This window comes from Carassius gibelio, chromosome B22 (assembly GCF_023724105.1).
Source record: "Carassius gibelio isolate Cgi1373 ecotype wild population from Czech Republic chromosome B22, carGib1.2-hapl.c, whole genome shotgun sequence".
Classification (NCBI taxonomy): Eukaryota; Metazoa; Chordata; class Actinopteri; order Cypriniformes; family Cyprinidae; genus Carassius; species Carassius gibelio.
In genome coordinates, this window is record NC_068417.1 from 5,035,988 (window position 1) to 5,063,314 (window position 27,327).

At 37.2% G+C, this 27,327-nt stretch overlaps 1 protein-coding gene and 1 long non-coding RNA gene across 3 annotated transcripts in view; one reads left to right on the forward strand and one right to left on the reverse strand.

Annotated features, from left to right (window-relative positions):
- The window catches only part of LOC127987694 (uncharacterized), a 2,462,016-nt gene that overhangs the window by 575,657 nt on the left and 1,859,032 nt on the right, over window positions 1–27,327 (forward strand). Inside the window, exons 64-68 of the mRNA XM_052590053.1 lie at window positions 12,311–12,484; window positions 15,078–15,248; window positions 17,005–17,181; window positions 19,679–19,840; window positions 20,478–20,651. Of these exons, the coding sequence (XP_052446013.1) occupies window positions 12,311–12,484; window positions 15,078–15,248; window positions 17,005–17,181; window positions 19,679–19,840; window positions 20,478–20,651 (858 nt within the window). The remainder of the gene's footprint in view (window positions 1–12,310; window positions 12,485–15,077; window positions 15,249–17,004; window positions 17,182–19,678; window positions 19,841–20,477; window positions 20,652–27,327) is intronic.
- Window positions 1–27,327, reverse strand: part of LOC127987792 (uncharacterized) — a 338,739-nt gene that overhangs the window by 226,925 nt on the left and 84,487 nt on the right. Inside the window, exon 3 of one of the 2 annotated variants that reach the window (XR_008161397.1) lies at window positions 16,222–16,373. The exons of the other annotated variant lie outside the window; for it this stretch is intronic. This is a non-coding gene — a long non-coding RNA (uncharacterized LOC127987792). Of the gene's footprint in view, window positions 1–16,221; window positions 16,374–27,327 lie in introns of those variants that run through there. 2 annotated transcript variants of the gene reach the window in all.

A 27,327-nucleotide genomic window follows, 5' to 3' on the forward strand; every position in this document is an offset into this window, starting at 1 on the left:
ACACTGACGAGCAGAGCACTGAACATGGTACAGGGCGATGACGCCCTCTGGAGGAGCGGAGAGACCATAGGGCTAGAGTTCATAGGGCAAGAGCCATCTGCAGTTCTGGAGGGAACATGACACGGTAGTCATTGAGAGTGACCCCTGCAGGACAGGATGAAAACTGCAATGTAGATACGAGCCCATTACACATACATTTCTTAGTTTACTGTCATTGTATGTAGACACATGCACTCAGGAATGTTTTCTTTTTACATTTTTTGTAGATGTCTTCATCTGGTCGATCTCTGCTTACATCTGAGCTGCAACAAAGTGACATGGCCCAGCAGTTAAGTTGTGATTCATCATCTGAAGGCAGTGTTTCTGAAGTTGATTCGGAAATTCCAAATATTCCAGAAGATGATCCATTCAGACAGATAGGTTTTGATACAGACATGGATTCAGTACTAAGGTCAGCAGGTACAACGACAAAGGCTGAGGCACTGCTCATGGTGATGAGTCATGCAGCAAGACATAATATAACAGGGACACAACTTCATGACTTATTACAGCTCATAAATACCCTGTTTGGCAAAGAGGTGTTACCCCGATCAAAATATTTGTTCAATAAGGTCTTTAAAAACAACTCTGACATTGTGGAGTTCCACTTCTACTGCAAAACCTGTAAAGTATACATTGGAACAAAAGAAGACATTCAAGAAAAAAACATTGCACAGTGTGCAATCTGTAGTGCTTCAATTGAAATCAGTTCCTTGAACAGTGCAAGTTTTTTTATCAACATACCAATTGCACCTCAAATCCAGATGCTGCTTGAAAATCCTCAGATTCAAAACAGAATGAGCTACAGACACCAAAGGCCACATAATGAGCATGTTATCTCAGACATATATGATGGTGAAATGTATCGAAACTTGTCAAGACCTGGTGGAATTCTGTCAGATCCAAACAATTTGTCATATAATTTCAATTCTGATGGCTCGCCTGTGTACAAGTCTTCCAGATTTTCTATATGGCCCATACACCTGCATTTAAACGAGCTCCCTCCCAAAATGAGATTTCAGAATGTAGTGCTTGCAGGTCTTTGGTTTGGTACTCAAGAGCCTGTTATGTCTATTTTTCTCAGACCCTTTGTTGATCAGGCCAGAACACTGGCATCGAGAGGTGTGTCTTGGAGAAACAATGGAACATGTGTGTACAGCAAAATTGTTGGATTATGTTGTTGTGTAGACTCAAAGGCAAGACCAGCCATGCAAAACACCACACAGTTTAATGGGTACTTTGGTTGTGGCTTCTGTTTACATCCTGGTACTCTAGTAGAGAAACAGGTGAAGTACACTGTGACTGACACCGAATATCCTGACAGAGAAGCGAAGAAAATGCTGGCAGATATGGAGCAAGCAGTAGCACAAAACAGAAGTGTCAGAGGAGTGAAAGGTCCATCACCACTCATAAACATGCCCTATTTTGATATAGTGTGGGGCTTTGTTCCAGACTATATGCATGCTGTCTTACTGGGTGTCATTAGACAGCTCACAGAGCTTCTTTTGAACAACAGCGATCAACCCTATTACACTGGGAGTCCCAACACTATGAGGGTGCTAGAAAACAGAATCAAGGACATAAAGCCACCACACCTGATAACACGACTACCCAGACCCCTTGCAGAATGCAAGTACTGGAAAGCCTCAGAGTGGCGAGCATGGCTCCTGTTTTACAGCTTGCCAGTCCTGAATGGTGTACTTCAACCACGTTATGTGAAGCACCTAGGCCTTCTGGTATCAGCAATATTTCTACTTTTGAATGAGAACATTACCTTCCAAGAAATCAACAAAGCAGATAACATGCTTTTTGAGTTTGTGGCAAGGTTTCAGTTGCTTTATGGCGAGGCATCTATGACATTTAATGTACACCTGCTAACTCACCTTGCAAAATCAGTGAAATTGTGGGGGCCACTCTGGGCACACTCAGCATTTGTGTTTGAAAATGCAAATGGTGGTCTTTTGAAACTGGTGCATGGAACAAAGTGTGTAGCTCTGCAGATTGTGAACAAATTCCTGTTGCACAGAGCAATACCACTCTTTACTACAAGGTATGCAGTTAGTGAGCAAGTTAAGGAGTTCTGTTTTGAAATGACAAATGACCGAAGAGTAAAGAGTTTCACAAAATGTCAAGACACAACTGTTCTGGATAGTGGCAGAGTGACAGAGACTACTGATGATGAAAAAAGAGCCTTCATTTCTGCACAGAAACATCCACCAGACGAAATGGTGGTGCACAGGAGAATGGTGCATAAAGGACTAATTTATACCAGCAAAAGCTATAGCCTCAGTAAGAGACGCAGAGACTTTTTTGCCAAGATGAGTGATGGTGTTTATGGAGAAATCCAGAATATCGTATCCTTTCCTTCAGAAGGGGGTACTGAAATTGCTGTCCTTTTCAAAGAGCTTCATACAAATGCCTCGTTTCCTTTATCACAAGGTTATGGGTTTGTGTCACATATCCGACTTGTAAGTGGAAGCCTTTTTTCGCCATTGTGTCTGATTTCAGTCGACCGGTTAGAGCAGAAATGCATGGTTTTAAAAACAGGTGATCAGACGTACATTTGTGACTTTCCAAATGCATATGAGAGAGACTAGTCTTAATCACAGATGGTCATTCTGTGAGTTGTTGGTGATGATATAAGCCCTTTCTGTTTAATATGATTTCATTAGATGGCCTAAATGTGAACTTGGGTCATGTGATAACAGGAAGCGGTGGGAGAAATAATATCTAAAGGCCGTAGAAATATCTAGGAGGACATTCGCACTCAAGCCTCTTTTTCTCTAGCATATTGATATCCTTTCTCTGGGTGACTTACTTTTTCACATTTGTCTGATACTGTTTTGCCACTCCGTTTTTGCATTCTTTATTTTAGTCTGATACTTCATTGACACCTCTGTTTGATCATCTTATATTTGAGTCTGATACTGCTTCGACATATCTGCTGCGACTATTTTATCCTTGAGTCTGATACTTCATTGACACCTCTGTTTGATCATCTTATATTTGAGTCTGATACTGCTTCGACATATCTGCTGCGACTATTTTATCCTTGAGTCTGATACTTTATTGACACCTCTGTTTGATCATCTTATATTTGAGTCTGACACTGCTTCGACATTTCTGTTCGACTATTTTATCCTTGAGTCTGATACTTCATTGACACCTCTGTTTGATCATCTTATATTTGAGTCTGATACTGCTTCGACATTTCTGTTCGACTATTTTACCCTTGAGTCTGATACTTCATTGACACCTCTGTTTGATCATCTTATATTTGAGTCTGACACTGCTTCGACATATCTGCTGTGACTATTTTATCCTTGAGTCTGATACTTCATTGACACCTCTGTTTGATCATCTTATATTTGAGTCTGATACTGCTTTGACATTTCTGTTCGACTATTTTATCCTTGAGTCTGATACTTCATTGACACCTCTGTTTGATCATCTAATATTTGAGTCTGATACTGCTTCAACATTTCTGTTCGACTATTTTATATTTGAGTCTGATACTTCCTTGCTACTCCTGTTTCAATGATTGTTCTCAGCTTTGCTGTCTCTAATGTGTTTTATGTTTTATTTGTATTTATTTTTTTATCTGGTTGTTCAACCAAAGCACTTTGATCAGCCGAGTGGCTGTGCTCCAGGAGTTCTCCTTTAAGCACTATAATTTATCAATGTGAATACTGAATGCACTGTATATATTGTCATGGTAGTAATGGTGTCAAGTAATTCCTATAAATGTGAATGTAACATGCAAATATTCTGTTGCAATAATAAACTTATTTCGAACAGATGTTAAGGTTCAAGAATGTTTAGTTTATTGTAATGTATTTGTATGAGAAAAATAGTGGTATGTGTTGGCCAAGTATGTACTGCCCTTAAAGAACTTCTTGACATTGCTAACCTAATTTCTATTAAACTTCTTTTTCAGTAATTTAAACAAGTAACTTATTAAATGGAACGTGTAAGTACTGGCTGCATAAATGTGTAAAAAAATAATGAGCTAAAGTAAAGCTGCTGGACCAGCATCACCAGCAAGATCATGCTGGTAGACTAGCATCATTAATGAGTCCTTGCTGGTTGACCAGCATCACCAGCAAGACCTTGCTGCTAGACCAGCATCACCAGCAAGATCATGCTGCTATACCAGCATCATTAATGAGACCTTGCTGGTTGACCAGCATCACCAGCAAGACCATGCTGCTAGACCAGCATCACCAGCAAGACCATGCTGCTAGACCAGCATCACCAGCAAGACCATGCTGCTAAACCAGCATTGTCTTGCTGGTCCACCAGCTAAACCAGCCCCAAACCAGCATAAACCAGCATAAACCAGCATAGACCAGCATGGAAATTATGCTGGTCTATGCTGGTTTTTCCAGCAGGGCATCACCTTGCCTTTAACTGCGTTTGTAGATGGCACAGCAGCCAGACCGATATACACAACACAGACCGGAAGTTAACTTAGGTCCAGGCGCGTGCATCCGATGAAACCGTCTATAGTGTGTTTTGTTGCTGTTGCTGCTAACTGAACATATTTCTTGATCTCATTAACCTCTTCATCTCCAGGTCACACTGAACAGCAGATTGTTGTCTCAAGCCAGTGCTGATCAATGACAGTTTATCTGCAGTCTGTCAGAGAAGAGAGGAAAGATGAGTCTCTCACAGAAACAGAGGTAAGACTGAGTCTGTTTTCAGAGAAGCATTTTCAACACTGCTGCACTTTCAGAGGATTGCTGGAGAAAACACAAACTTAACAAACTGTTTTTTATATTTACAAATGATTTGCAGAACTTCAGAGCTTCAGAACTTCCTAATTAAAAAATAAATAATTACATAAAAATATTTAAAAAGTAGCCAATAGATGATAAATATATGAGAACTGGAAATCAAAATTGTAACTCTTCAGCACTGGATATGTACTTTGTGAATTACTTCACATTAGTGATTTTGTTTTTTAGGTCCTAGATTATTTTCAGACATTAAAAATGACTCTTAATTTAAAGGTTCATATGATGCTTTTTATTGCTGTAGAAAGATTTCTCTTCTGTCTTTGTGTCATTAGTGTAAGATCAGGATCACATGTGTCTGTGAAGAGTGACCAGTCTAACCATGGTGACATACCTAACTTCAGTGAGAAAAAAACATCTATCAAAAGGTATTTATTATCTTTGACATTATAATGTTGTGTTGGCTTATTTCTCAACTAAGATGCTTGTGATGGAAATGAATGAAATAAAACAATAACTCACTGATTTCCTGATTATTGAACTCAGTCTGGAGCTTATTTCCAGTAACACAATCACACAAGCAGACACAAGGAGGTATAAATTAACCATGAAAATAGATCATGGAGTCAAACATGAATATGTCTTTCCATCTATCCATAGTCATAGATGAACAAATGCATGTCTATAATGTGCTTCATTACCGTCCTCAACAGTGAAGCTCTTTAAATGAGACTGAAGGAGCTCCTGTAGTAAAGTGTTTTGTTCTTTGTGTCATTAGTGTAAGATCAGACTCACATGTGTCCAGCTCTGTGTCTGTGAAGAGTGACCAGTCAAAGGAAGAACCACCGAGATTCAGTGAAGAAACAACATCACGAACCAAACGGTATTTGATGTGTTTCTGATTTCTGTTTAAACATAGACTGTGTCAGAAAGTGTGTCCGAATAATTATCATAAAACCTATAGTCCATAAATGTATCACTTATTGTATATCTCTTTGCTAAAATGTTTACCAGATATTTTGGTCATATTTTTCCTAAAAAACATTTCAAAAAGTGTATCAGTGAATAATTATCATAAAAATATTTGAAGTCCATAAATTTATGACTTATTTATTGTTTTTATCTTTGCTAAAATCTTTAAAATATACTTTGGTCACATATATATGTTTTCCCCTAAAAATGCAGTAGTTTGATTTATTTTATTTACTATCAGGCTTCAGTGTGAAACATTAGATCCAGATTTACAGTCTCACAGGAACCACAATAATTTTACAGACAGTCTCCTGCAGATCTTCCAGGTAATAAAACACATTTTCAAGAACATTTAACAATTATAATAAACAAATATGTTATTGAATAAGAGTGACAGAACTTTTATTTCAAAAGTTTCTTTTTAAGAACCCATAAAATAAGAACGAAAGCTTATTTTTTTGTATTTACAACAAAGTAATGTTTGTCTCAAATTGATTTTTTATGAATATTTTTAATTACTGAATAAATAATTTTGATAAAAATTAAGGATTTGTTTCTCTCATTCATTCTTTTCTTTCTTTGTAGGATCTTGAGAGCAAAATAATGACATTTCTAAAGAAAGAACTAGAAAATTTTAAGAAAATATTACAAAAAGAGGACAAGCAGTACTTTGTGAAGGACTTTAATGAGAACAGATGCAGTATGAAAGAAGCAGCTCTTGATCTCACGCTCTACTTCCTGAGAGAGATGAAGCAAGATGAAGCTGCTGATACTCTTGAAAGTAAGAGACTCGTGATCATCTGTCAGATTGTTACTTATAAATGTAGAAGAGAAAATAAGATTAAACAATATCTGTATTTTTGATTCTGTTTAGATGAACTGTTCTTCATTCATCAGCTAAAGTGTAGCCTAAAGAAGAAGTATCAATGTGTGTTTGAAGGAATTGCAAAGCAAGGAGACTCTACACTTCTGAAGAACATCTACACAGATCTCCATATCACTCAGGGTTGTAGTGAACAGGTCAATACTGAACATGAGGTGAGACAGATTGAAGTTGCTTCCAGACGTCATGAATCTCAGGAGATACAGGTTGAGTGCAAACATTTGTTTGAAGCACCTGAACAAGACAAGCAGATCAGAACTGTACTGACAAAAGGAGTTGCTGGCATCGGAAAATCAGTCTCTGTGCAGAAGTTTGTTCTGGATTGGGCCGAAGGAAAAGAAAATCAAGATATCAGCTTCATATTTCCTCTTCCATTCAGAGAGATGAACTTAAAGGAGCAAGAAAAACTAAGTTTGATGGACCTTATAACTCAGTTTTTCCCAGAGACAAAAGGACTGAACCTTACAAGAAGAAATCAATTCAAAGTCTTGTTCATTCTTGATGGATTGGATGAATGTCGTCTTCCTGTAAACTTTAAGGATAATGAGACGTGGTCTGATGTTTCCTCACCAGCCTCTCTGGATGTTCTCCTGACGAACCTCATCAAGGGAAATCTGCTTCCTTCTGCTCTCATCTGGATCACCAGCAGACCAGCAGCTGCCAGTAAGATTCCTCCTGACTGTATCGACCGGCTGACAGAGATACGAGGATTCAATGATGCACAAAAGGAGGAGTACTTCAGAAAAAGATTCACGGATGAGAATCAGGCCAAAGAAATCATTGATCATGTTAAACAATCAAAGAGTCTCTTTATCATGTGCCACATCCCAGTCTTCTGCTGGATTTCAGCCACTGTTCTCCAGAACATTTTAGAGGAGAAAAGAAATAATGTTGTGAAAAACAATCAGGCTGATGATGTCTCCAAAACACAGCAGGAGTCAAATAGTGAAGACACTCCTAAGACTCTGACACAAATGTACACACACTTCCTCAGATTTCAGATCCAGCAGAGCAGACGAAAGTATGATGGAGAACATACACCAGATGTTTCCTGGGATAAAGATGCCATCTTTTCACTGGGGAAACTGGCATTTGATCAGCTGGAAAGAAACAATGTGATCTTCTATGACACCGATCTGGAAGCCTGTGGTATTGACGTCTATAAGGCATCAGTGTACTCGGGCATGTGTACCCAGATCTTTAAGGAGGAAACAGGGATCACTCTTGGTACCATGTACTGCTTCGTTCACTTGAGCATTCAAGAGTTTATTGCAGCCCTTTATGCACATCTGTTTCTAGACATCAACAAGAAATATGTGTTTGATCAAGACTCTACAGAACAGGTAAATAAAAATTTCCTTCAGATCCTTCTCGGACAATCCAAAATAACCATCATTGATTTGCTGAAGACTGCAGTGGACAAGGCACTAGAGAGTGATAATGGACACCTGGATCTTTTTCTTCGATTCCTCCTTGGTTTGTCTCTCCAGTCCAATCAGAGACTCTTACAGGGTCTGTTGAAACAGAAAAATAGAAATGAGCAGAGCAAAAAGGAAATAGTTCAGTACATCAAGCAGAAATTAGAGTCTAATCTGTCTCCAGAGAGATCCATCAATCTGTTCTACTGTCTGAATGAACTGAACGACCAAACTCTGGTGAAAGACATTCAGACCCACCTTAGCAAAGGAAGTCTCTCATCTGCTGATCTTTCACCTGCCCAGTGGTCTGCTTTGGTCTTTGTGTTGTTGACATCAGACGAGGAGTTGGAGGAGTTTGAGCTTCAGAAATTCAAGAAATCAGACGAGTGTCTCATTAGATTATCAGCGGTCATCAAAACCTGCAAAAGAGCTCTGTAAGTTATTTAATATATCTTGTCATGTTTTGTTCTCATCTTAAAATTGCATCAATCTACATTGATACTAGGGGTGAAACGGTTCAACTTTTTCATGGTTCGGTTTGTATCACAGTTTTATGGTCACGGTTATGGTACAGTTGGGTATGTGCTATGCTTATGGAAAAATTATACTTTCAAACAAAAGTAACAAATAAGAATATTCTAACTACAAACAATAAAGAAACTCATCAAGATAGAGCAGCACTTTTAAATATATAACTCATTGCCATAAATGATATAAGCCTGTTATTAATTTACTACCTGTTATTAAAAAAGTTTTATTCAAGCATGCTAGTTTGTTTTATGTAGGAAATTAAAATCAATACAATTCTAATATACAGTATTGTTCAAAATAATAGCAGTACAATGTGACTAACCAGAATAATCAAGGTTTTTCGTATATTTTTTTATTGTACGTGGCAAACAAGTTACCAGTAGGTTCAGTAGATTCTCAGAAAACAAATGAGACCCAGCATTCATGACATGCACGCTCTTAAGGCTGTGCAATTGGGCAATTAGTTGAATTAGTTGAAAGGGGTGTGTTCAAAAAAATAGCAGTGTGGCATTCAATCACTGAGGTCATCAATTTTGTGAAGAAACAGGTGTGAATCAGGTGGCCCCTATTTAAGGATGAAGCCAACACTTGTTGAACATGCATTTGAAAGCTGAGGAAATGGGTTGTTCAAGACATTGTTCAGAAGAACAGCGTACTTTGATTAAAAAGTTGATTAGAGAGGGGAAAACCTATAAAGAGGTGCAAAAAATGATAGGCTGTTCAGCTAAAATGATCTCCAATGCCTTAAAATGGAGAGCAAAACCAGAGAGACGTGGAAGAAAACGGAAGACAACCATCAAAATGGATAGAAGAATAACCAGAATGGCAAAGGCTCAGCCAATGATCACCTCCAGGATGATCAAAGACAGTCTGGAGTTACCTGTAAGTACTGTGACAGTTAGAAGACGTCTGTGTGAAGCTAATCTATTTTCAAGAATCCCCCGCAAAGTCCCTCTGTTAAAAAAAAGGCATGTGCAGAAGAGGTTACAATTTGCCAAAGAACACATCAACTGGCCTAAAGAGAAATGGAGGAACATTTTGTGGGCTGATGAGAGTAAAATTGTTCTTTTTGGGTCCAAGGGCCACAGGCAGTTTGTGAGACGACCCCCAAACTCTGAATTCAAGCCACAGTACACAGTGAAGACAGTGAAGCATGGAGGTGCAAGCATCATGATATGGGCATGTTTCTCCTACTATGGTGTTGGGCCTATTTATCGCATACCAGGGATCATGGATCAGTTTGCATATGTTAAAATACTTGAAGAGGTCATGTTGCCCTATGCTGAAGAGGACATGCCCTTGAAATGGTTGTTTCAACAAGACAATGACCCAAAACACATTAGTAAACGGGCAAAGTCTTGGTTCCAAACCAACAAAATTAATGTTATGGAGTGGCCAGCCCAATCTCCAGACCTTAATCCAATTGAGAACTTGTGGGGTGATATCAAAAATGCTGTTTCTGAAGCAAAACAAAGAAATGTGAATGAATTGTGGAATGTTGTTAAAGAATCATGGAGTGGAATAACAGCTGAGAGGTGCCACAAGTTGGTTGACTCCATGCCACACAGATGTCAAGCAGTTTTAAAAAACTGTGGTCATACAACTAAATATTAGTTTAGTGATTCACAGGATTGCTAAATCCCAGAAAAAAAAAATGTTTGTACAAAATAGTTTTGAGTTTGTACAGTCAAAGGTAGACACTGCTATTTTTTTGAACACACCCCTTTCAACTAATTGCCCAATTGCACAGCCTTAAGAGCGTGCATATCATGAATGCTGGGTCTTGTTTGTTTTCTGACAATCTACTGAACCTACTGGTAACTTGTTTGCCACGTAGCAATAAAAAATATACTAAAAACCTTGATTATTCTGGTTAGTCACATTGTACTGCTATTATTTTGAACAAAACTGTATATGCAGTATATTTACTGTTAATCTAAAAATTAGTATATTTTTTTTTGTATTTAACAAATGTATTTCATGTATCAAAACCTTGTGATTTGATTTATTTCTCTTTTAGGCTAAATGATTGTGGCTTAACTGACAAAAGCTGTCCAGCTCTGGCTTCAGTTCTTGGATCAGATACCAATCTGAAAGAGCTGAACATGAACAATAATAATCTGCAGGATTCAGGAGTGAAGCTCCTCTGCACTGGACTGAATAATATAAACTGCAAATTAGAGATACTGAGGTAAGTTTTGTGACAATCAATAGTGTTTTTTTTTTCATTTAAATTTTGGAAATTTGCAGGCTTTAATTCCAGCATAAACTCTACATTACAGGGCCCTCATTTATCAACAGTGCATACACACAGATGTGTGTGTAATGAGTGCGTAAGAACAGTCTCATGCAAAGTGTGGGATATTCCATCTTGTACTTTAACATAGGAATGTGTGTAAATATAAGCAGAACTCTGAGCATGCTTAAGCAGAGAATCTAGTGCTAGAATGGCAATACTACAAAAGGAAAGTGCTGCTGCGTCTTTCCCGTGTCCTTTAATTGCAAATACTAAATGTATAAATTAAAAGTTCAAGTTAGATAAGATATTTAGTCTTTTTTTATCCCCCCAGGAAACAAGACTATATATATATTTTGCTTATATAGTAAATTCATCTTGATTGTTTTATCAAAAAACAAGACAAAAATAATAAGAAGCCATTTTTTGCATGCAGCCAGGAAGTCATTTGAAATGTGGCTATAGTGTCATGACTGATCTGGCTATGCTGGAAGATTAGGCAAACCATGCGCTGTACCGAGAGCGTTTCAAAAAAAAAAAAAAAGGGGGGGGGGGGCTGATCTGTTTAGTGAGACCACAGAATTGCTTCTCAGTCAGTACTGCTTTCTTTTTCCATGATTTCGGTGAGGACATAATACATTCACATGATTTATAAAGGGAGGTGTTGTCACCATATATGGTTTATTGTTTTTTCACCCTAAAAAGGTTTTCTGGTACGACATACTTTAAGATAAGGAATAAGGCTTAGAGTTTTTAATGTCTTGGAAATCTTCTTACAGCCTTTAAAGACTTTCTAAAGTAATACAGTTGTATATTCTCTACAGCTTCTCCATAACGTTGTGAGATCTCTGTTGACTTCAGCACATGAATGGGTTGACTCTGTGTATGTGTAACAGCTCAAGCTAATTCTGTTTTAATAGAGTTTCTTAAGACATAATTGTGTTTTTATTCCACACCATGCAAATAAGAGATACTCCACTCCAAAATGAATGTCGTTCCAAACCCGTAGAAGCTTTGTTCGTCTTTGGAACACAATTTAAGATATTTTGGATGAAAACCTGGAGGCTTTAGACTGCCAAGTAAAACAGCAATGTTAAATAAGGGTTGAATAATTGTGACATAGCTCTGTTATTCAAATCTTATAACTCAAAAATAATACATTATATAAGGCTATATTGACATTATGACTTTTAATATATGGCTTTTAAAACTGAACTGTTATAGATGCAATTTAGATTTTATCCTGGATCTTCAGAAAAGCTTGTATTTCTAAAGTACTGCAGTATTTTGATTGCAACTGTAGTTTATAATTGTGGAAAAATAAAACTGCAAAAAATAAAAATAGCATTTGATGTAGTTTGAGTTCACCAGTATATAGCTTTACCCAGCTTTACTGTGAAAAGAGTCCATTCAGGCCAAAATCCCTGTAGTACATCATTTTATTTTCTTCATTCTAAAACATGTACTTGTGGGACAATCTGTGATTTTCTCATAGACTTTCAGACTGCAGTATCACTGAAGAAGGTTATAAAGCTCTGTCTTCAGCTCTGAGATCAAACCCTTCACACCTGATAGAGCTGGATCTCACAGGAAATGATCCTGGAGAATCAGGAGTGAAGCAGCTCAGTGATTTACTACAGGATCCAAACTGTCAACTCAACACACTGAGGTGAGACATGATGAAATAATATACAATCAATAATACATATTTAAAATTTCTGTGTGTGTGTGTGTGTACCGTTATTTTTGGACTATAAGTCGCACCTGAGTATAAGTCGCATCAGTCCAAAAATACGTAATGATGAGGAAAAAACATATATAAGTCACACTGGACTATAAGTCGCATTTATTTAGAAACAAGAGAAAACATTACCATCTCCAGCCGCGAGAGGGCGCTCTATGCTGCTCAGTGTAGTCTACAGGAGAACTGAGCAGCATAGAGCGCCCTCTGGCGGCTGGAGATGGTAATGTTTTCTAATGGTTAATTTCTCTTGGTTAATTTCTCTCGGTTCATGTCAAATTAATTTTGATAAATAAGTCACACCTGACTATAAGTCGCAGGACCAGCCAAACTATGAAAAAAAGTGTGACTTATAGTCCGGAAAATATGGTATGTGTATTATAGTGTATTATAGAATAACATTATTTCACTAATTCAGCAAGGTACACAATTTGTTGTTTAAAATGATCAAACATGAAAGATGAAATGCTGCAGCTGCTGTTGTTTTGATGATAAATGTCAGCACAGTTTAGTTGTGTTAAAAGTTACAGGTTAATCAGACATTTTGAGTCACTGGATGTACTGGTGTTCAGTAGTTTGGTGCCTCAATAGTTAACATTTACTTAATTTCTAGGGAATTAAAAACTAGAACTTTACAACTTTTAAAGTATGCAATAATATAAATCCATTAAATGACAACAGCATTTGATAAATGTATTTTTAGACAGGAACCACTTTGGCATGTTTACTTGAGTTTATTGAACACAAATTATCTTTGGCGATATGGTTCCTTATGGGGGTTCTTGCTCCGAGAATAATTGAACTACAAGAGCTTTAACATTAACCCCCCAGAACCACGAGTTTAGAAATACATGATAATTAAGACTTTTAGTAATGTCTTTAAAGCAAACAGTGATAATCATGTGGATGTGGCAGTAGGACGTCTATCCTGTAGTCTGGTTATGAGGATGAGTGTCTCTCAGCAGTGAGGTGCATGCCAGCTAAGATTTTGAAAGCCTTAGTGATCTGAAACAAAGAAGACGACAACCAGAAGGTGCACAGTAATATGCTCATGCTTATAATGGGGAGGTAGGGTTTATGAGCCGTTGAGCATAATAAGCAAGCAGTGGTGCCACATATATATGTCCCGAGTCTAATAGGAGAGTGGTAGTGATTTGACAGCTGACCGCATCAACTGGTCACAGCCTATGCCTCCGTGGCCTGACTGAACTAATGCTGCACTCGATTAAACCAACTGTAAAATATACAGAATATTATTCAGTATAATGCACAAGGCTTAGTTTTTCAGATTATGCCTTTATTGTTTTATATACAGTACTGAATCCATATTTTTCAAATATTTTATATACTGTACCCACTTAAATTAATTCAACTCTGACACCATTTGAGATAAAGGTATTAAACCAACTGTAATATATTCAGGATCTTATTCTTTATAATACCAAGGCCCAAGGCAGATTATGGGCCCTATTTTGACGATCTAAACGCAAAGTGTAAAGTGCACAGCACAGGTGCAATCAGGGAGTGTCCAAATCCACTTTTGCTATTTTAACGACGGAAAAACGGTTTGCGCATGGTCTAAACTGGTTGTCTCTATTCTCTTAATGAGTAATGGGTGTTTTTTGGGCGTAACATGCAATAAACCAATCAGAGTGTCATCTTCCATTCCCTTTAAGAGCCAGTTGTGTTCGTGCCATGACGGATTTGCTATTTACTTGGCGGAATTTGCCAAGCGCAAAGACAGAATGCGTCTCTGAGATGAAACGGACCTGTTCGTGTGCGAGCAAAAAGATAGCCTTATTCTGATACATGCGATGACTATCCATTATGGCATGTAGGCATTTAGATACATCTGTAAATATATCACGATCTATATCGTGATCTGTATCGTAACTAGATTCTTGGCAATACACAGCCCTACTGAATGCACTGTACATATATTTCCATCAAGCTCAGATTCACAACACTGTAGATCTACTACAGCAGATCGATCACAGACCACAAACATGTGATGTTTGTCAGGAGAGGATCAGTGATAACACACACACACGTCTGAACCTGCATAATGAGCAGAATTACTGTTGCATCATTACAGACATCAGTTAAATAAAACTATCCAGAGATGGTCTGAACCCTGATCATGTTCTCTGTTAGTGGATCAGTAATCCAGTGTTTGTTGAATTCTGCTACATAATAATAGGAAGAGCCGGCAACTAAATATATCACTATGAATGCTTAGCTGTCACAAGCTAGTTATCTCTTTGCTAACTTTCCTCATCTCCTGCTTAAAAGCCAGAAAGATCTTCAGATTTTTGAGAATCATGATCTAGTGAGCTTTTGTCCCACGAGTTTCTTTTTAAATAATTTACTTTTGACTTTTTTGAAATATTTGTATATTTAAATGTTCAACTGTTTAAACTTGAACTAGAGCTTTTCGTTACAAACAATGTTTGATAATCTTTAAATGTTTTGTGATGCGATACACACTGGATTGATTCCAGCTTCATCTTCTCTTCTGCAGGTTTTTGGGTCCTGCTGCAGATGAAGGCTGTCAGTATGTGACTGGAATTGTGGGTAAAAACCCGTTACTCCTGAGAGAGCTGAATCTGAGTGAACATGAACTAGGAGACACAGAAGTGAATCAGATCTCTGCTCTACTGCAGGATAAACACTGTACACTCAACACACTGAAGTGAGTATCTTACATCATTTCACATGTTACATGACTAGTAATGTTACAGTTTTATTCAATTTTAATTCTCATTTAAGTCCGACCCCACGTTATAAAGCTTAAAAGAGCCAGGACATGTTTAATATAACTCTGATTATATTTGTCTGAAAGAAGAAATTCATATACATCTAGGATGTCTTGAAGGTGAGTAAATCATGGAGTAATTTTCATTTTTGGGTGAACTATCCCTTTAAGTGCACAGGGGTTGGAGAAAATACTGTGAACACATTAGAAATAGCCAGTATTTTATTAATGTGTTTAACATTGTTTGTCTTTAATACAGCTTCCAACCTTCTTAGAATAGATTCATACAATTTTTGAATAGACTTCAGTTAAAAGTGTCTCTAACTTCTGCTGTGACTGCTGAATGTGATCATGTTTAATGACTACAAACTGAGGATTGAAGTCTAATTAAAAAAAAAAAAAGTATATGTGTGTATGTGTATGCATGTTTCTATATTTCAATGTAATTTCATAAAGGCAGGGTCAGTCTGGTTTCCACTGTCACTGCTGGGGCAACAGGAGTTTAGGTTAGAGGAGGTTATGAATGAAGGAGGTGTTTCTCTGAGTCTGGAGAGCATCAGTGCATATTTATATCAAACGACCCGATCGACTGCGACCCGGATATCATTAAAAATATTTTTGGATGACTATATATATATAAATACATATTCATATATAATTTTTTTGTATAGTTAATCTGTCTATATTCTGTACTGTATATTTTACTTGTAAAGTTAGTTGTTGTGTGATCTAAACATTTGAAAGTTGTAATGAGTGTTTCTTGTTGCTCATACAGCAGGTCAAATACACAACCCAATATCCAATCATTTCAGTTAATAATACCAAAAATACACACACATTTCTCTTTTATCCAGTGGGACAGAACTGTTTTCATTGTGTTTATTAATGGGACACAACAGAATAGTTCTGTGCTGCTGTATCAGAACATATTCATAGTGTTTATTGATGCTTCATATCATCTCTCTGTCATCAAACACCAGATTAATGAATGTGTAACACAACTGAACAGAACCGGTCCAGACTGGGCTTTATTCTGTGCAGGCATTGCTTCTTCAGTCTGACCTGTTTCAGAGAAATATTACTGTACTTCACATCTACACACACAGACAAACCTACAGTTTTATTTAGATGTGCAAAGTTGAATCTGTGTAGCAAAGCTGATCAAGTCACTGGACAGAGCAGAGCGAATGCATTTACGTTGTAGTGATGTTCAGACCAGAATCAGTTTAAACACAAATACACAGCAGTCAGGACTTTTATTTTAGACAATATGATCAGTTTTAGACAAAAGATGAAATAAGAATTATATGACAGAAATAAAAAGATACGAAAGATTTCAACACCTTTCACACAAGGTTGTTAGGAATTAAAACTTCATTGTATTTCTATCAAAAATCAGGAGAAATTGTACATAAATCATGAGAAGTGTCAATTATTTTATTAAATGAACAACTTGTTTGTTTTTCTGTTTTGAAGACCAAATTGTGGAAAATTATCCAAAGATGTTCAGACACTCTTCCTCTGTTTTTTGTTTTATCAAGACATTGTGACTTTATTAAATAGTTTTCTTCTATCTTCTCTCTTTCTCTCAATGTAGATTAAGATGCTGTTATTTAATAGATGAAGGTTGTTCTGCTGTGACTTCATGAACATAACGTGTCTGATTCATTGTGTTTTCTCTTTCTGTCTTCAGTCTGCGTGATTGCAGTATTACAGAGAAACAGTGTCTCATCCTGACTTCAGCTCTGAAATCAAACCCATCACACCTGAGAGAACTGAACCTGAGCTGGAATAAACTACTAGGAGACTCTGGAGTGAAACACCTCAGTGATCTACTGATGAACACACAATTCAAGCTGGAGAAACTACAGTTAGTATCATTATACTCTACAGCAGTTACAGTCAGATTAAAGATTACTGTTTACTTTCAGGAAAAGAAAAGGAAAGGATGTGACGTGTGGCCAAATATAGTGTCCCATACTCTGAACATCTGCATTTAACACACACACACACACACACACACACTCACACACACTCTCTCTCACACACACACACACACCTGCGGCGCTGAGGAACAGTTGGGGTTCAGTTCTTGTTCGAGGGTCTCATCTATTCAATTCAATTCAATTCAAGTTTATTTGTATAGCGCTTTTTACAAAATAAATCGTTACAAAGCAACTTTACAGAAAATTATGTTTCTACAATATTTAGTAGTAGCTAGTAGTTTGTGCACATTTGACAGGATTTTAGAAAAAATAATAATAATAATACAAGACGTAGTCAGCTAGACGATGAACTATCAATATTATTAATTAAGTTATTATATGATTCAGTCACACATTTAGCAATAATTGTTAGTTCTGTTTGTTGATTCAAGGTTAGCATCATCTGGGGTCCTCTGAGGGTCAGCATCATCTCTTCTCAGGTGTTCTGGATCCAGACTGGAGCTTGTTTAAATCCTAGTTACCACGGGATGTAAATCCCGTGGCGAAACATAGAAACAAAATACAGACATCATTAGCATAGCTGCTGATCCAACAAAGTAAAATTAGTTTAACCCAAGCTAATGAATAAAAATGCAACTTTGAACAGATGCAACTACACTCACAATTAAAAAGATACATTATTCGAATGCTTGGCGAAAGAGATGTGTTTTTAATCTAGATTTAAACAGAGAGAGTGTGTCTGAACCCCGAACATTATCAGGAAGGCTATTCCAGAGTTTGGGAGCCAAATGTGAGAAAGCTCTACCTCCTTTAGTGGACTTTGCTATCCTAGGAACGACCAAAAGTCCAGCGTTTTGTGACCTTAGGGTGCGTGATGGGTTGTAACGTGGTAGAAGGCTAGTTAGGTACGCTGGAGCTAAACCATTTAGGGCCTTATAAGTAAGTAATGATAATTTGTAACTGATACGGAACTTAATAGGTAGCCAGTGCAGAGACTGTAAAATTGGGGTAATATGATCATATTTTCTTGACCTGGTAAGGACTCTAGCTGCTGCATTTTGGACGACCTGTAGCTTGTTTATTGACGAAGCAGGACAACCACCTAGAAGTGCATTACAATAGTCCAGTCTAGAGGTCATGAATGCATGAACTAGCTTTTCTGCATCAGAAACAGATAACATGTTTCGTAGCTTGGCAATGTTTCTAAGATGGAAGAATGCAGTTTTTGTAACATTGGAAATATGATTTTCAAAAGACAAATTGCTGTCTAATATAACACCCAGATTTCTGACTGTAGAGGAAGTAACAGTACATCCGTCTAGTTGCAGATTGTAATCTACAAGATTCTGTGTAGTGTTTTTTGGTCCAATAATTAGTATCTCTGTCTTATCCGAATTTAATTGGAGAAAATTGTGTGTCATCCAATCTTTTACATTTTTAACACACTCTGTTAGCTTAGATAATTGGGAAGTTTCATCTGGTCTCGTTGAGATATATAGCTGAGTATCATCAGCATAACAGTGGAAGCTAATTCCGTATTTTCTAATAATATTACCAAGGGGCAACATATATATTGAAAATAGAAGGGGACCTAGGACGGATCCTTGTGGCACTCCATATTTTACTGATGATAAATGAGATGACTCCCCATTTAAGTAAACAAAATGGTAGCGATCGGACAGGTAGGATCTAAACCATCTTAGAGCCTGCCCTTGAATACCTGTATAGTTTTGTAATCGATCTATGAGTATGTCATGATCTATGGTGTCGAACGCAGCACTAAGATCAAGTAAGACTAGAAATGAGATGCAGCCTTGGTCTGACGCAAGGAGCAGGTCATTTGTAATTTTAACAAGTGCAGTTTCTGTGCTATAGTGGGGCCTAAAACCTGACTGAAATTCTTCATACATATCATTTTTATGCAGGAAGGTGCTCAATTGAGCAGACACAACTTTCTCTAAAATTTTAGACATAAATGGAAGATTTGAAATAGGCCTATAATTTGCCAGTACACTAGGATCTAGTTTTGGTTTCTTAATAAGAGGCTTGATAACCGCCAGCTTGAATGGTTTTGGGACGTGTCCTAAAGTTAACGACGAGTTTATGATATTGAGAAGCGTTTCTTCTGCTACAGGTAACAGCTCTTTCAGTAATTTTGAGGGTACAGGATCTAATAAACATGTTGTTGGTTTAGATACAGTGATAAGTTTATTTAGCTCTTCCTGTCCTATGGTTGTAAAGCACTGCAGTTTATCTTTGGGTGCGATGGATGAAACTGAAGTGTTAGACGCTGTAGAATCTACATTCGCTATTGTATTTCTAATGTTATCTATTTTATCAGTGAAGAAATTCATAAAGTCATTACTATTTAACGTTGGTGGAATATTTGAATCAAGTCAATCAATGTTCTCTCTTCTACAGGTTAAACTGCATCAGTATTACAGATGAAGGTTGTGCTGCTCTGGCATCAGCGTTTAATTCAAACCTCAGAGAGCTGGATCTGAGCAGGAATCAAATAGGAGACTCTGGAGTGACAGAAATCTCCAGTCTGCTGAGAAATTCACAGACACTACAGATACTCAGGTCTGAATTTGGTTAATTTAAACATAAATCAATGTAAAGCTCTAGCTGGTATATAAACTGACGCTGTGTCACAAGGAATGGGTCAGTAATGTGAAATTTTTGTGTTGGTGTAGATGCATTTATAAAATATTGACAAACAGATTGATTTTTGGAGATGATGGGAAATGTTAATATCCTAATTGTGTAATAAATGTTTTAATGTGTTTTATTTAGTCTTTCTGAAGACTTTCAGATTGCAGTATTACTGAAGAAGGTTATAATAAAGTTACATAATTTTGTTATTAAAAAAATCTTATAACTCAAATGTTACATTATATTGACAATAGCTCTTTTTTAATATGCATCAGCAATTTTTTTTTTTAATCCTGGATCTTCAGAAAAGCTTGTATTGGTAAAGTACTGCAGTCTCTGAGGGACTGAGTAATTTTGATTGCAACTGAAGGTTATAATTGTGGGAAATTAAAATGCAAGAATTGCAGATTACGTTCACCAATATATAACTTTACCCAGCTTTACTGTGAAAAGAGTCAATTCAGGCAAAAATGTCTGTAGTGCTTCTTTTTTTTTTCTTCATTCTAGAACATGTACTTCTATGACAATCTGTGTTATAATGAAGAATAACATATTTTTCTAATAGACTTTCAGACTGCAGTATCAGTGAAGAAGGTTATAAAGCTCTGTCTTCAGCTCTGAGATCAAATCCTTCACACCTGATAGAGCTGGATCTCACAGGAAATGATCCTGGAGAATCAGGAGTGAAGCAGCTCAGTGATTTACTACAGGATCCAAACTGTCAACTCAAGACTCTGAGGTGAGACCTGATGAAATAATGCTGAATAAATGATACACATTTGAGTTATTTATATTATATTTTTCTAATAATTTAACGGCCTTGAGTCAATTATTTAGCTTATACTGCGGTTGCCACACCTAAAGACATCAATCAGATGATAGATTTAAAGGGATTCATCTGGGTTTTGTACTTGAATCACTGTTGTGAGTAGGATTATTTGTTCCGCATCTCATCCCATGCCTCTTTTGCTGAATCTAAAACATGATTTTAAAGCTGGTAATGGAGACTTGAGCCTTTGATAGCATTCTAATGCAGTTATTAATGAAGTTATTAAAAAGAGAGGGAGAGAGACAGAGACGCACAGAGAGAGAGAGAGAGAGAGAGAGAGAGCTTGTGGGAATTAGGCTTCCTCTGTGCTTCCCTCAACAGTGTTCTGCAGCAGTGTCTCTAAACAGCTGTTATTACCTCGCTAATGAGAAATGTCATGTGTGTTTACTTTCAGAAAATCATCTGTCATGATGTTGTTTTTACATTTACATTTATTCATTTAACTGACGCTTTTTATCCAAAGCGACTTACAATTGCTATATATGTCAGAGGTCGCACGCCTCTGGAGCAACTAAGGGTTAAGAGTCTTGCTCAGGGACACATTGGTGTCTCACAGTGGATTCGAACCCGGGTCTCCCACACCACAGACGTGTGTCTTATCCACTGGACTGGGGTGGTGTTAGCGCAGTCCTGTAACTACTGTTATAACAGCTTTACTATATGTGAAGTGATATGAACTGTAATGAGGTCAAGAGAGCTGCCTGGAACTACGTTCACCGTGCGTTTCCCAGAAAAATAATGTTCGTCAGCCAATTAGATTCAAGCATTCAGTGGCCCTGTAGTATAAACTATATTATTACACTTATTCAGTAGGTACACAATTTGTTGTTGAAAATGATCAAACATGAAAGATCAGATGCTGCAGCTGCTGTTGTTTTGATGATAAATGTCAGCACAGTTTAGTTGTGTTAAAAGTTACAGCTTAATCTGACATTTTGGGTCACTGGATGTGCTGGTGTTTAGTAGTTTGGTGCCTCGATAGTTAACATTTATGATTGTGTTATTGTGGACATTTCTCATGAAAAACATATTCAGTGTGATTTATTATCCTGATTGTTTAAATATTACTGAATGCTCTGTACATTAATTTCCATCAAGCTCAGATTCACAACACTGTAGATCTACTACAGCAGATCAATCACAGACCACAAACATGTGATGTGTGTCAGGAGAGGATCCGTGATAATTGTGCATAGACAGACATCAGTTAAATAAAACTATCCAGAGTAGTGGTGGGCGATATGAGCTAAAATTAATATCACAATATTTTACACTGTCCAGGAGATATTGATATTATATTGTGATATGAGAAAAAAAAAATCATGGCAAAATATTTTAACTTTACATAACTAGAAAAAATTAGGGATTGGAGATAGAACTGAAAAGTATTTTTTATTGTGCCATTGTTTTACTCAAAGTGCAAATGTGCAACATAAGGTAGGTCTGTATGAATTAAATTAAATATTGTGTGTTTGAGTTGTCCAGTGGTTCCCAAACCTTTTGTGACCCCCCCCCCCCCCCCCCCCCTTTAGTAGGCCCCACCCCCTTCTTTTTTTTCTTTTTTTTTTTTTAAGTCTCATATGCTCACCAGGGCTACATTTTTTTTAATTAAAACTAAAGTACAGAGATTGTGATAATAATGTGAATATTGTCAATTTAAATGATCTATTTGGATGTTTTAACATATAGGCTACCGTATGGTCAATTCCCATGAAAAATATTCAGTTTGATGAGTTATCCTGACTGTTTAAAAGTTACTGAATGCACTGTACATTAATTTCCATCAAGCTCAGATTCACAACACTGTAGATCACTGATCTAGAATAGAGAACTGGATTGCTCATGACGTCGTGAAAGTGAATCACCATATTGGTAATCCCTTTTGTCTGTGTAAATGTTCTATTGAATTAATTGGAAATTGTATGATTTTAATGAGACATCACATAAGTCAGCTTTTTAAAACTGAAGTATCCCTGTACATTCTTACAATGCAAACACTCAAGGGAATTTCCTCTACTTATTAAAAAGCTACGTTCATTACGGTAGAGAACATTATGAACACGATAAACATCAGACAGACACGACCTCATCATATAACAAATGACAAAGTGCTCGTTCTGAAATCTGAAAAAACACATAAACACACATCTTTATTCGCATTGAACAGTTATTTATTGTTTATATAATTCTGTTATAGTGTTTTTATTCGTACAGTAGGTGCTAACTGTAAATGTTTCAACAAGAATTTCGTTAACATCATTCATTTTGAAGCAGGTAATGATTTAAATGGTGGTTAAATTATTATTAATTTAGCATACAATATTTTACATGGAAACAGTAGATAATGCTAGTAGACATATTTGCGCTATTTTGGAGATACTGAAATAGAGGTCTTAACGGGTCCAAAAATTTGTGCCCGAACCCAAAAGATATCCGTAATGTACTAGACTGAACCGACCCGGACCAGTCTATTATTTCAAAAGCTGGACCCAAACCCATCTGGAAGACAAAGCCCCGACTGGACCCGATTGTAACATATTCCACCTTAAATTGCTATTGCAAGCCAATAAACCTGTTGCGAAAAATACAACTTTTTGTTTTACCTAATTTAAGGAGCCATAATCTCTCTTCTTTGTACCTGACTGCCTGTGATGCATTCAAGTTATTTTTCGCGTTATTCCAAGTCCGAGCTCAATCCACTCATTATTTCAGCTTCAAAAGTCCACTTGATGTCACGGTGACGGATGACAAATGCAACTGTGCACATGTACATTCTGACTTGAGTTAACTCTGATAATAACTTAGACTGTTTGCCCTTTTGAACTATAATAACGATCGCTCGTTCAGTGCCATGGCTGCTCTGTCTATCATCTCTGTGCTCTCTGCTCTGCTTCGAGTCTGAATCTGACCACTAAAACTTTGATTAAACTGTTCATTTATATTATTATAAAAATGGGAGAAAATGTAAAGCGCGGTTTGGCTGTCGAAGTCATTGTGTCCCTCACTGGTTGCCATAGAAACCTTGCTTTTTTTTGCCTCACACTTTTCTTTTCTTAATTTTACAAGTGGCAAGTTACAAAAAAACAAGCAGTGTCTGATCACAGCCGGGTGTTCTCCGAGTCTGATGATCGCACGGGCATTACACACAATGTTAAACAGACCCGGGACCCGAGGTAATAGATTCGGACCTGACCCGGCTGATGATTTAAAATATGCTTTTCAACTGATTTTGAGCCTCACATAAAACATTCATGTGACAGTTTACCTCAGATTTAGTTGCTGATTTGAAATATATTAAATATGAGTCTGTCAAGTCTGCAAGCATTATTACCGTGTGTGCACTTGCATTAACTCTGAGTCTGTCTGTGTGCTCTGCTTGTAACGTCAGAGAAAGAGAGAGAGAAAGAGAGATTGCTTTTTTTTTGTCTCCCACTTTTCTTTTTCTAATTTTACAAGTGGCAAGTTACAAAAAAACAAGCAGTGTCTGATCACAGCCGGGTGTTCCCCGAGTCTGATGATCGCACGGGCATTACACACAATGTTAAACAGACCCGGGACCCGAGGTAATAGATTCGGACCTGACCCGGCTGATGATTTAAAATATAGACCCGAACCATTCGGGTCGACGGGTCTCGGGTGCACTGTGAAGACCTCTAGTCTGAAATAGATGTTGCTCAATCAGGACATTAAAATTATAAACACCATAATTTATTCAGATAATAACTGAATACAGACAGTACGTACATGAAATTAAGCTATAATATACTGTATATAAAATATAAATTAAGCTTTTCATTTTAGTAAAGAACAATATTAACAGAAGCTATTGTATTATTCATTGTATATTCAAATCAATTTCTGATACTAATAGGTTCATATTTAATCATTCCTGAATAATTACGTGTATAAAGAAATAGGCTATATTTTGTGTTGGATCAGATACATGTGTCGTCAGTGCGCAGCAGACACACACACCTAAACGATTTAAATATATACTTATACAGTGTTTGGTGAATTCTGCTACATAATAATAGGCAGGGCCGGTGTCCTGACATTTTATCCTACCCTGTCAGATTTTCCTACGCGGGTTTACTTCGCACGCGCACATCAATATCGCGTCCTTTGTCTCATGCTAAACAACGATATTTAATGTATCTGCATTACTGTAAGGGTAGGTTTAGGGCTGGGGTAGGTGTAGACTTTAATAAAAACGCAATCTAATTGGTAGAAAATAATATTTATTGTTGGTTTCCTGTATCCCTTTTAGCTACAACCGCGAATATAACACATAATTACTGTATTTGCAGTACTGTAAGGGTATGATTAGGGTTGTGGTAGGTGTAGACATTAATAAATCATAACTTTACAGTAGAATTTTCGTTGTGGAATTGTACTACCCACTGTTTTGGTGGGAGGTAGGAAAATCTGACAGAACACAGACTCTAGACAGAACACCGGCGCTCCGCACACGCACATCACGCACTGCGCGTAGGGCACCAAGTGCTTTGGGGGGCACCAAAAAATCTGGGTCGTGAAAAAATCATCACAATAGGCTACTAGAATAAATAACAAATAAAATATTTCTAAAAGCATGTTAATATACAAAAGCAATACAAACGTAATATAGGCCTAGACCAAATTAGTCGAGAAAAAGGTGAATCTCTGTGCCAGTCTCCCTCTGGTGCCCCCCCTTCCCCACCTCCCAGTGGTCTGTTCCATTATGCCTCAATCAATGTCAAATTTGGCAGACCGAACTCAGACATGGCCTCGAAAAGAGTTGAGGGCGGAAAAAAGAAAAAAGAAGAGACAGCGGAGCGGGATGATGCTCGTGCGTCGCTTGCAGGTAAGACAATGTTTTAAATAAAAATGTTAGTTTTAAAAGAACGGCTTTAGGTAACAACGTTATTTTTTTCAGTAACGCAGTAATCTAACTAATTACTTTTCCCGTTGTTACAACACCGTTAACGTTATTTGAACGTTAAATGCGGTGCGTTACTATGCATTGATTTAATAAACTTTGTAATCCGAACGCACCCCTGTCTCACACAGCGAGTGAGGAGGTGGGTTAATGACGAGATAAGCGGTTGTGATTGGCTAAGGCAGAGTCATGTGTTTCATGGTAGCCGATCAGAGCCAGTGTTTTTACACACATGCCGGCCAGCGGCGCCAAACACACACACACACACACACACACACACACACGCAACAGCTACACAGAGATTTGCAGCAGAGATGGCGAGATGGTGAGTCAGGAGCAATCCGATGAAAAGTTGGCATTTTCAAGGTGAAGATATAAGCACTACTTCAAAATCATTGTGGTCAAAGGCAAGAATGTGCATGTAATGTGTACACCCTTTCTTAAGATAATACTTGAAGTGCAGGATAAAACTCTTGCTGTCTGTTGACGTGCAATAAATATTGAAAGTTATGTACCTGTCTGTTCTACTCATTTCAACTGACTTGTAAAAACTGCAAAAAAAAAAAAAAAAAGAAGTACAAATTATCTGACATGTAGCAACTTTTTTTTTTTTTTTTTTTGCAGTAACGCAAATAGTTACTTTCCCTGGTAACGAGTTACTTTTATTATAGAGTAATTCAGTTACTCAGTTAAACTCAGTTACTTTTTGGAACAAGTAGTGAGTAAATATAACTAATTCCTTTTTTAAAGTAATGTTCCCAACACTGCTGATAGCTGATTTTGCAGCTAGGAAATGTAGGCGTGTGCCTCTGTAGGGCCTCTGACAACTGATGGTAGTGAAAATCTTTAATATAGTTCTGTAGAATAGCAGAACGGTCTCTTTATAGTAGGGATGCACGATATTGGATTTTGGCCGATATTCGATATGCCGATATTTTCTAAATAATTTTGGCCGATGCCGATACCGATATCGATATATATACAAATATATACTGATATATTTACAAATATATACTGATATATTTAAACTTTAATTTTACTGAAGAGAAATCCATGTATCTCTTCTGTACTGATTCTACCATAAATTTATTATTTTACAAATGTAGACAGACATTCACATCTGAAAAACAGGTCAATTATTTCACTTGGAGAATATCGGTTTGGCTCATCGGCAGAAATATTCATATCGGCCGATACCGATAATGGTCATTTTAAGCTTTTATCAGCCGATACCGATGTTGTGCCGATATTATTGTGCATCCCTACTTTATAGAGATGTAGTCCCTCTGTTGAGTAATTTCTACTGTGCAGTTATGCATGGTTATTTGCAGTTTAAAATGTGCACTTTTAAAATTCATACTTCATAAAATTCATACACTTATACTGTTATTTGCACTAAACTTTTTTGCACTTTTAACTTTCTGTGTTCACATTGTTCAGTTCCAATTATTCATTTGCAGCAGTTATTTTGGAAGTAAAGAGAACCTATCTAAGAAATTCTGAATGGTAGTTATTTCTTTGGTTGGTGGTGGGTGGGTGGTTGGTTGGGGAGGGGGGCACCACCAAGCATTTGTGCTTAGGGCACCCAAATGGCTAGCGCCGGCCCTGATAATAGGAAGAGCCAGCATCAAAAGATCAATTAAATATATCACTATGAATGCTAACCTG